General features: G+C 32.1%; 1 protein-coding gene across 1 annotated transcript; it reads right to left on the minus strand.

Annotated features, from left to right (window-relative positions):
• Positions 1 to 483: 483 nt before the first annotated feature.
• Positions 484 to 10,805, minus strand: LOC133178575 (uncharacterized). Its single transcript, XM_061313289.1, has 4 exons — positions 10,737 to 10,805; positions 9,285 to 9,352; positions 7,130 to 7,270; positions 484 to 1,341 (listed from the first exon to the last, which is right to left on the minus strand). Exons 1-4 carry the CDS (start codon positions 10,790 to 10,792, stop codon positions 920 to 922), a joined length of 687 nt encoding a protein of 228 aa, XP_061169273.1. The 5' UTR covers positions 10,793 to 10,805; the 3' UTR covers positions 484 to 919.
• Positions 10,806 to 11,523: the final 718 nt, after the last annotated feature.

An 11,523-nucleotide genomic window follows, 5' to 3' on the forward strand; every position in this document is an offset into this window, starting at 1 on the left:
TTTACCTTGAAATTTTTATGACACAACATTCGTATATTTCCGAGAAATACTTAAGTCTATTTAGTCAAGGGTCATATTACAAACATGATTTAAATGCAAGAATTCATCAGGAGATGTGTAGCGTAATGGTTAGCGTGTTAGTATGAAAGGGAAATGATACTCGGGCTTTTTATTGCAAGAGTTCGAACCCCAAGAACACCACATTCCCTTTTTTAAATACTAGAATAATTTTTACCGAGAATTTTTTTTTCCTTTGAAAAGTTTTGTTTGTCATAATTTCATAAATTTCAATGAGAACTTAATGCTCGAAATACTTCATCCACAAATGGAATATGATTTTATATATCTGAATCTATAGGCATTTTGCACTTCTTGTTCGCCTTTAAGGTGAATTATACTATATTAATAATTCATTCATCCACTTCTTGTTTTTCAATCCTCAAAGATGCAAGAAGCCTAGGAAATAATTGGAACACATTGAAATAGAATTTATTATAATAATTTTATTTACATGTATTTATTTTTTATTATACAAACAAAATCTGTGAAGTCATTAGAATAAGGCCCCAACATCGTTTCTCGGTAGAATAATTACATTGCAAAGATCTACATCAATTGGCAGTACAAATGTTACATTATAAATTTTAGAATTCGGATAATTTAAAACTAAATACATGATTGTACAAATCTTTCTTAGAACCGTCGAAAACAATTCCGGACGTGGATGTTAGATGTACAGGATATTCTGTCATCAAAATTGACAAGATGTTCATATCCAATTCGTTCCTTTGAAAGCATGAAGGATCGAAGTAAAATTTTAGATAATTCAGATATCATCTTTACATGAACAATACGTATCCCTGGTGAAATGATAATGAAATATTTCGGCCATATTTCAGCGGCCTGGAAAACATGTTATTTAATGAAGAGTTTCATAAACTTTTGCATTTCCATTCAAAGAGGCCTCCAAAGCGTATGGACTTTTGGGTTCACTGTTTTCCAATCGACGCAATGCTTCTATGTTGGTTGTTCCTTCTGAATCAGTATTTAGGATAACGGTGAAATTTTTCTCCGATGTGTTGAGGTTTATCTGAACCTTTGCCATTCCACTGTAGACGGCTATATTATTAAGTGCCAGATAGTTTGAATCTGCCTTCGTATTGTTTTCAGCTTGAGGATTGGCAGTGACTTTGATCCAGTTTCTGTAGGTATACTTGTAAGCCAATACTATGACCAGAACTGCAAATGTTCCAACCGAGAAGCCAAGGGATACCATTTGCCAAATATTCACTGCGTTCTCTTCTTTGGCATGGTTTCTGTTTTCGATGCCTTGAATTTTTTCTGTCAAAAGTAATATTGGACTTAAGTTTTTCGAACGTGAAAATGAAATTTTGAATACAATTTTTTTTCATAAAGAGTGTAGAATGCAATTTAAGCATAGGTAATCAAATAATACATGTAATTATATAAAATTTTCTTATTTTCCTAAAGAGTGAAGAAGGCAATTTAAACATAGGTAATCAAATACATGTACATGTATTTTGAAGCTTAGGTTAACAATTTTGACTTGAAGTAAGGCAGAGACGTACACCAAATACTAAATAATTATTCTGGTAATACGCCTTTTGATGTAACACCCATTTAAGTCTTATCTGGGTAGACCTTAAAAGTTACTTTAAAATTATGTTGGTCAAATACTTTTTAACTATTTAATCATGTATAAATGTTGATCAAATGCTGCATCCAAAGCAAGTCTGGTGGTATACATCAGTGCCCTAGATGCATCATTCAGGCAAGTTTCGTCACAGTAAGAGTGATAGTTATATGCAAAAATGTACTTGCAAATGAATTTTCTCCTAACTTTAATCGCCTTTAGTCTGGTCACTCTTCCGAAATATGTAGGTCAAATCCAGCATCTGATATATGTTTGGTAGTGCAACATCACTAGATGCATCATGCATAATGCTCATTATACAGGGTGTCCCAAAACATATGTTACACTTTCAATCATCTATAACTTTATCAAACCCAAAGCAATTATGAAGATATTTTGTCAACATCTAGTGTATTAGTATAAATTTTATTTGACAAAATTTCGGGAGTTCTGTTCAATAGTCAGGTAATAATGACGTCATAATGACATCACATTTTTAAGATGGAACCTTCATGTGAACAGCTGGTAGAAATTGTCAAACTTTACTTTGAGTGTAAATCTGCTACTTTAGTCATTAGAACCATGAGAAAACAACATCCTGGAATGAAAGTGTTCAACAGAATGCTAATTTACAAACTTGTGAGGAAGTTTGAGGTTAAAGGCACCATAAATGACACAAGACACAATTCTGGTATGGGAGACCAAGGAGTGTCCGTACCAAAGAGAACATTGATGCCATTGATAGAGTTATTACTGAAACTCCACAAAAATCAGTTAGACGGGTACTGCATGAACTAAATGGCACCGTTAGTAAACTTAGTGTTCATAGAATACTCAAATTTGAATTAAAATTGATTCCTTACGAGATAAGTGTAATGCAGCATTTGAAAGAGATAGACATCAGAAGTCGTTTAGAGTTTGTCAATTGGATTTTAAGTAGACCTGACTCTGAAAATTTAACAGATGACATATGGTTTTCTGATGAAGCCCACTTGCATCTGAATAATGTTGGGATTATCTAAAAGATAGAGTGTACTCTGCTTCCTCACAAACAGTGGACCTAAAAACAGCTATTACACGAGAAATAAGATCAATCTCTGTGTATACATGTAAAGCTGTGGTAAAAAACTTCAGAAATCGTGTTCAAACAATGTTAAAGACAAAGGGACGTCATTTGGAACATATATTGTAAAATTACATATGTTATTCCAAAGAAAGTTTTAGTGATTTTAGGAAACTGTGACAAATGTATGCTTGACAAAAAATTTAAAACAATTTTGTTATATGTTGTAAATTTCATTAATGTAACTTAAGTTATTAAAATTTTATAACAGTTTGAAAGTGTAACATATGTTTTGGGACACCCTGTATATAGGACTTTTAAATTCTTGGAATTAGAATCAATCATTTGGAAAATGTCCAGTATGTGGCCATACGTGAGTCATAATTTCTTTTACTTTATACGAGGGCTGCTGGAAAAGTTCACGGACCATGCCATTTTTCGATGTACTCTTATGAAGAAATTTAAATAGAACATTATCATATGAAGGAAAAATTATTTTGTTGATATCTGAATGTTCACTCCACGTAATTAAATGGAAATAATGGTATTTAATTTTAAAATCAGCATATTTTGAAACCATTCATACTGCATAGAGCACACAACATTGTAAAGTCAAAAACATAGCGTCATGAGTTTCTCAAAAATACTCTCCCTATGCATTTCACGCAGTCTCGCCCAATACTCCGTTTTGCAAAAGTTTCTATATCACTTGCTATTTATTTTGCGAACAATTGTTCTAGTAGCAATATATCTTTTGTCCATATTTTCTTTTTTACCGCATAACACCAGCAACAGCGAGGCGCGTATTTCTCCCTGACATAACTACAGTGTATATAACTCTTGATTTTTACAGATATCCGTTTCCTCACAAATCGTCTTCGTTTGATACAGAGTCTCTATCATTCAAAAATTTTAACCGCCTGTTCTATTTACATACAGATGCAAGACTCCATTTTGACATATTTTCTGCTTCCCCCATCATTTTCAGAGTTTATTCTGGGATTTTCCCCAGTATATACTACATAATTTTATTAAGAATGATTCCTATCTCTCTGATTGGGTGAGATCCAATATTGTAGAAAAAATACTATAAAATGTTCACCTGCACGTGACAATCCTGATGAACATTGGGATTTATTTTCTCTACATTGGACAAACAAGATGTGTTTGTGAAACACTAATGTCCCCGTCTGGCAATTAACTCATAACAAAGATTAAACTTTCTAAAATGAAATCAAATATGTTGGTACCGAAAGTAAGGTCTTGTCTCGAGGAATATACCTGTGAAATATGAAAACCCTAGAAGCAACCATTGAATAAATATAGAAAAGGTTAAAGTTTTTTCAAAAGTAGGTCAAACATCAAGGTCAAGTGTTCAAATGGTAAAAATTAATGGTGCCCAAGGAAAGGCCTTCTCACAAGAAATACACTTGTGAAATATGAAAGCCCTAGCACCAACCGTTCAATAGTTATATCGTAGGTGAAAGTCTTTCAAAAGTAGGTCAAATTCTAAGGTCAAAGGGTCAAAGTTGTTGGTATCCAATGTAAGCTCTTGTAACAAGGATTACAAATGTGAAGTATGAAAGCCCTAGCACCAATAATTAAAAAGTTTTGGCCAAGGTTAAAGTTTGCAAAAGTAGGTCAAACTCCAAGGTCAAAATCAAAGGGTCAAATTTGTTGGTATAAAAAGAAAGGTGTTGTCACAACAATTACATATGTGAAGTATGAAAGCCCTAGAACCAACAATTTAAGTTATGGCCAAGGTTTAAGTTTTGCAAAAGAAGGTCAAACTCCAATGTCAAGGTCAAAGGGTCAAAGTTCTTTTATATTGAAAGGAAGGTCTTTTCACAAGGATTTCACATGTGAAGTATGAAAGCCCTAGCACAAACCGTTGACCAAACTCCAAGGTCAAGGTCAAAAGGTCAATTTTTATGGTACCCAAAGAAAGGTCTTGTCATAAGGAATACACGTGTGAAATATGGAAGGTATAGCCCCAACCAATCAAAAGTTATTGGCAAGGTTAAAGTTTTTGCGGACAAGACCTTTCTTTGGGTACCATCATATTTGACCTTTTGACCTTGGAGTTTGGCCCACTTTTGCGAAATTTTATGAGACTTTAACCTTGGCCATAACTTTTGAACAGTTGGTGCTTGGGCTTTCAACCTTCACAGTTGTATTCCTTGTGACAAGATCTTTCTTCAAATACCAATGACTTTGACCCTTTGACCTTGATCTTGGAGTTTGACCTACTTTTGAAAAACTTTAACCTTGGCCATAAGTTTTAAATGGTTGGTGCTAAGGCTGTCATATTTAAATGTCTATTCCTGGTGACAAGACCTTCATTTGGATACCAACACCTTTGACCCTTTGACCTTCAAGTTATACCTACTATTGAAAAACTCTAACCTTGGCCAAAACTTTTAAACATTTGGTGCTAGGGCTTCATACTTCACATGTGCATTCCTTGTGATAAGACTTTCCTTTGGATACCATTAATTTTGGCATTGAACTTGAAGTTTGACCTACTTTTAAAAAAACTTAAACCTTGGCCATAACATATGAACGTTTGGTTCTAGGGCTTTCACATTTCACGAACATGTGTATTACTTGTGACAAGACCTTCCCTTGGGGCCCATTTGTCCTTGACGTTTTTCTTACTTTTAAAAAACTTTAACCTTCGCCATTACTTTTGAACAATTGATGCTATGGCTTTCAAATTTCACAGGTATATTCCTTTCTTTGGATACTAACATTTTTGATCTCTTGACCTGGAGTTTGACTTGCATCTGAGAAACTTTAACCTTTGCCTCAAGCTGCCATTCGGGGGCATCAGTGTTTCAAAAACACATCTTGATTTTTTCTAAAAACGATCCTATTTAAGTGCCTGACATTTATTTTTTCTACATTGCACCTAAAATAGATTTTTAAATCCCAAATTAATACAACTGGTTATTTTTTTTAAACTCTGTGTCTCCCATTATGTTTGGCTAGGGCTTCAGCTAATGTAAACAAGTAAGCTGGCATGGGTTACTTAACGAGTTTGTGTCATTTAATCAATGAATAATATAATTAAACAATTATTGCTTTTTTCGGTCAATACGATGATTCAGCAACCTTCGAAGTACAATATCAATATTCACCTCGCCATTCAGGCTCAAGGATCTAAATCACCGTACTGACCTCAAAAACAGTAAAAATTGTGTAATTTTTTTGAAAAATTTTATATACATCTCTCTAATTTATTGTCAAAACATGTCTTGTAAATTTGGATATAATTTGGATATATAATTATATTACATTAAGGGAAAAAAGTTATGTTAAAAGTCCGCGAACAATAACACGATTTTTGTAAAAACTTCTTTAGAGGGTAATTTAATTCCGATTTCCATATTTTTTTCACTTAATTATGTAGAATTTTTCAAATTTTCCTTTCCTGAAATATGCTAATAGAAATCTTTTACACTGGAAATCGAGATTGAATTAAGAATTCATCATGTCAGAATTTCAAATCCCAAGGTACCATAATTTCTTTACAATTCTGTGCCATAACAACTCAACTTTGCCTTAGAGGTTTGTAATCACCTTGAAATTCTGTGAAGAATCTACAAGTAATTCTCCATTTTATACACTGTAATATTACAGCCATAAATATTGTACTACAAATAACTTTGAAATAACTTTTTTTCAAAAAGGCGTTTTTCATTGATACTTTTAATGAAAAATAAAAAGAAATCATGACTCACTTATGGTCAAGTACTATTAATAGTTCAGGTGTCCAGCATCAGTAGAACATCAAGGATTTTTTGGAGGACTTTTGCAGGACTTGTTGAGAATTTTATTAATCTTAAACTTTAACCCTTTCAGTCATTTGGATATATCAGTCATATATCTAGCATACAAACAATCCTGGTAGTTTGCACTACATGTTTGGTCAAGGGCAGGCTTATATTTACCTTGAATTTGACTTTCTCCTTAAATTTTATACTGGCTTTCTCATCCAAAAAATGTAGGTCAGGCCTAACATCCTTACCAATTTTGGTAGTGCAAGTTTGCTTTAATTTAGATTTTAACCCCCTCCCAAAATTTACACCTGCTCCAAAAGCAAAACATTGTCATTGTTCAGGAAAATATTGATCGAAAATGCATCACATGTACCTGACTGGGAACAATGAGGCATAAAAGATACATCATCTATGCAACTCTGGTCAATATAAGGCATAAAGAAGCATGGAAATAAATCTGCTAAAAAAAAAGAAAGATTAAAATATGAGACACCGACACCAAAACGGGGTTTATAGCATAAATATCCCCAATCTCGTCGATGTGAGCTAAAAAAAGTGACAAATTGATCTTCATTTTATGAAAATCTGAGGACAGATAATTTGTAGTTTGTACATTTCTTGCTACCTTACCTGTTATGGTGACTGGACACCCAAATGAAACATTGCACTCAGTCTTTTCACACTCAACACACTGATAGGCACAAGCCTCTCCATATCGACCAGGACTACATTGGCCGGTACAGTTTATGCCGAAGTAACCAGGATCACACTCTAAATATGGTAAGAAAATTACATAAACTGATGAGGCCAAAAAATCAGTTTTAAATACAAATTTATATGAAGGACATTAAATTTAAACGCATAAACAAGTACTTGCCAGGCTAGAAAGGGTAATGGTACGTTTACACACCTGGGGGTTTATAACATACACTGTACATGTATTAAAGCTTTTTGTTAATATGCTGCAATATCAATTTCATTTTGGTATCAAAATTAACTTTTGTATCTTCTTTAATCATTAGAAAAAAAATACTTCCTTATTTTTACTCACACGTATAAGCTTTCAATTTCCTCATCTATTCTCAGTATTTAGTAAATATAATTGAACAATAAACATCAGTTGACAGTTTACAGGAAATATTATTCAAAAAAATTAAATTAAAAGTCACGAGGCACTGTGCACACTTTTACTCTAAAGAAATTGATTTTATGTTTAATTAATAAACTTATAAACAAATAATGTATATTACAGATTTAACGTCAATGATATCTTGGAGGAGACTAGAAGGGTCAATTGAATATCAGTTCAAATACAATGAATGTAGAATTTAACTGTTACCTTTTATTTAAAGGGTAATAGAAATGGTTTGCATTTTTTTTTATATGTTAAAGATTACGGTAAAATAATCCCAAGGGAAAAAACACATCAAAATCTTTGCACAATTAACGGAGATATCAGGTAAAAACCCCAATTCAAACCTGAGCGATTTTCTGAATCGAGCGGTTTCAGGCATTTGGCCACTGTGACGTCACTACATGGACCACCATTTAGAATGCTAAGAAAACACTGGATGTTACGCTGATTTTTTTGAGCGATTCTTTTACTTTGTAGTGACTTTTACAAACAAAGTTTTAAGGGAACTGTAGTATTAGTTCAAATTAAATTTGTTACCCGTTTTGGGAAAAAGATTTTATATTTTGTGTGTCTGTAGTTAATAAAAGTTACGATACTACGATAATCTTAAAGCACTTGATGAACTTTAAGGTATTCAATGTATGACGACCATATTTTGTACCTTATAAATAAATGGTCCGATACTTTTAACCATGATAGCATTCTGAAAGTGTTATTAAATAAAAATACTCCACCAAAGGAATTTACAAAATTTTGATTATTATCAAATAAATTTCACCTTGAATTTTACATTGAAGTCTATGGACAGCGCAGGTTTTATTAAGATATTGTAAAAAAGCAATCTCTTTATTAAAATATGAAATAAAATAAACCATTTACCACAGGTATTTTGACAAAATTAAAATTAACTCCTCAAAAAACTTTTAAGGTGCAAAATGGCCAGCTTCTTTCTTGTTATCAGTCATATGAATTTGGTTCATTTCCCTACCATCGTTATCTAGCGATGCATTTTTAACGAGTTTAAAATGATTAAAAAAATTTGAGAATCCATTCATTATACATTGAATACCTTAAATAAGATTATAATAATAAATCGCAAATCAACGGTTATCATAATCGCTTTCTATATCGTATCTGCTTTTCCTTGAATTTATTATAACCATTATAAAATTCTATACTTGTCAGGAATAAAAACGACCTTCACGGGAGACAGACGTTTACAATATAATATTTCTATATACTTTACTGACAATTTTTTTTGGTGTGTAAGCACTTACATGTACATGTTGTATACTATTTGTCAGAGATCTGACTTTAAAGTTTGAAAAATACATTAAATGGCAGGATGTAATTTAGCATAGGAAAGCACGACTAATTTACGTCAATGAGAGAGAGAGAGAGACTCCATCTTCTCTTCATACATATACATTGTATTTCAATAAGAGACTATAACTCCGTTAATTGTGGATGAAATTCGGTGCTTTTTTTTCCTTTGATTTTATTTAATTCGCTGTAATCTTTAACAAATAAAAGAATTGCGACCCATTTGCATTACCTTTTAATCTTTGATCAATTCAAAAATGAATGTTTCTTGTAAATTATGCAATATAATGTATATAGAAAGACATATTCAATAAAAAAGGAAGTTACTTGTGCTGCAATTTCCAGTGATGTCATTCCATTTATAACCTGTACAGCACTCAACTTCTCTATTCCTTCTACAAAGAAGAAACAAAGTTTATATATGACACCATTTTATCTGAAAATTTTATCTCTCTCTCTCTCTCTAAATTTATAATTTTTTACCTAACCTAGCTGGATCCAGGATTTTATTTCCAAGAAGGGTCCAAATGTCAGATTCGGATTTTAACTTTGTTTTGAACTTGCTACGAATGCTAATGACACAATTAACGCCAGACTATTTTTTTTCGACACTTCTCAATTATTTTGTGGTTATTGTGATGTCCATCATCTGCAGAAATCATCAGCATCTTTATCACATATTTGTGATATATTCAGGATTACATGTTAGCACGTGAAAAGTTTGTGGCCGATTTGATGCTTAGCATCAATATATTATCTTGTATCAAATGATCTCATCCTAGAACTGGGATTAGTTAAATATAGCAATACGAAGTCAATGCTAAATTATTTTATTGATTTGACATAGTGACATTTATATCCAAATGTTCAAATATTTTTGTTTTAGACCGAAAAAGCTTAATACACCACTTCATCAACATTAAAAACGGGTAAAGAATCCGCTAAGGTTTTTTTTTTTTTTCTTTCTTTTTTTTACAAATGAACTTAAGACTTAGACCAAAAAATATAATGCTGCAAAATATTCCCTTCGTGATAAATCATTCTTATATATATGTAAGAACTTTTAACATTTTAGACAAAACAAAAATCACAAAATATCTTAAGCAAGGTAAACTAAGGACAAGCTTAATATATATATATTTTTTTTTTTGGTAGATGAGGTTTTACAAATAATAATGACGTTTTACAAAATAATAATAATGATAATAATAATAATAGGAAATTAATGCAATTAATTTTGAAGAGAACTGTTAATAATTTAGATGAGTCTAAGCGGCAAGTAAACGTAAAAATCTATTCAATATAATTTTATCTTATGATAAGCTTTACGAGTTCTAATTGACCATTGACACCTATGACGTTTCAGTACCACGTGACCCCTGTCTAATTAGTGGAGATTTTTACTTCGAGGGCCTTATATCACGGGCGCTATATCGTCTAATTACGATCATTTTCAAAATAATTTCATAATTAAACGATAATTATATGTTTCAATAATATAATAGTGTTTCATTTTAAAGAGATTTAGATACGTGATAAAAACCCTTTAAACCCCTGGGGTCTAGCATATTGACCATTATAATAATCTTTACAGAAATTGATCTCATCAATAAAAGTTGAAAATAGAAAAAATTGTCCCCTGATGGTTAGTTGACTGGACATTACTGAGTAAACTTTTAATTGATAATACACTTCCAAAATAGACTTAAAATCCGATCAATTTATCACGCATCAACAATTTTTGATTGATAAAATTTCTACTATGGATAAAATGCATACCCTACACAGTTCAATGCATCTGTTCCTTCGAAAAACAACAGCAAAAATATCAGCATGGTTAATTGAATTGTTCCATGGAAAAATGTCGAATGAATTGTTTGCCAATTTTGCATTGTCTCTCAAATCGCGCACGTGAGCACAGCCCTTAAGGTTCAACATCCCTCTGTTCACTCATATTAAATTTTACTTTAAGGCTAAAAATTTTCGAAAAGAAATCTGAGTCAAAATTGGAAAACACACAATTTTAGCATACCTTGGTGAGCAAAATTTTTAAAACTTTACAACTTTACAAAGGAATAAAAGTGAATTACTCCATTGAAAGTTATCTCTCTTATTGGAGGGGTGAATGAACCTTAAGCTGTGGAACTCTTTGATAATGGTTTCCTCCTTAGAGACTTCCTTCCGCTTTACTCTGTACAAGGAAGTGAAATCTAAATTGGCTAAACATCCCTATTTTTATACCACATCATACATTGAGCAACACAATTAAACCAATTATGGAAATGTTTAATATGCAAAATTCAGTGAACCTCGTTCAATGCTTTTAAGTTATTTCCATGGTCGTATTTTGTCTCAAATTATCTTCATTTTCTGAGAAAGCGGGCGGGACAAACACATGTATTTTCAATGCTGCTTCAACCACAATCAGATACCTTCTCTATTTTCTCAAGTGTTATCAAAATTCTGAATCAAGTGATTAATAGGTACGGTTTTGTCAATGTCCTTTACTCTATCAATCCATTACTCGACATTTGGGAGAAATTCATTCGTCATATGCCTGAATATT

Source organism: Saccostrea echinata, unplaced genomic scaffold (assembly GCF_033153115.1).
Source record: "Saccostrea echinata isolate AGI-Se365-2 ecotype Australia unplaced genomic scaffold, CSIRO_AGI_Sech_v1 ptg000003l, whole genome shotgun sequence".
Lineage (NCBI taxonomy): Eukaryota > Metazoa > Mollusca > Bivalvia > Ostreida > Ostreidae > Saccostrea > Saccostrea echinata.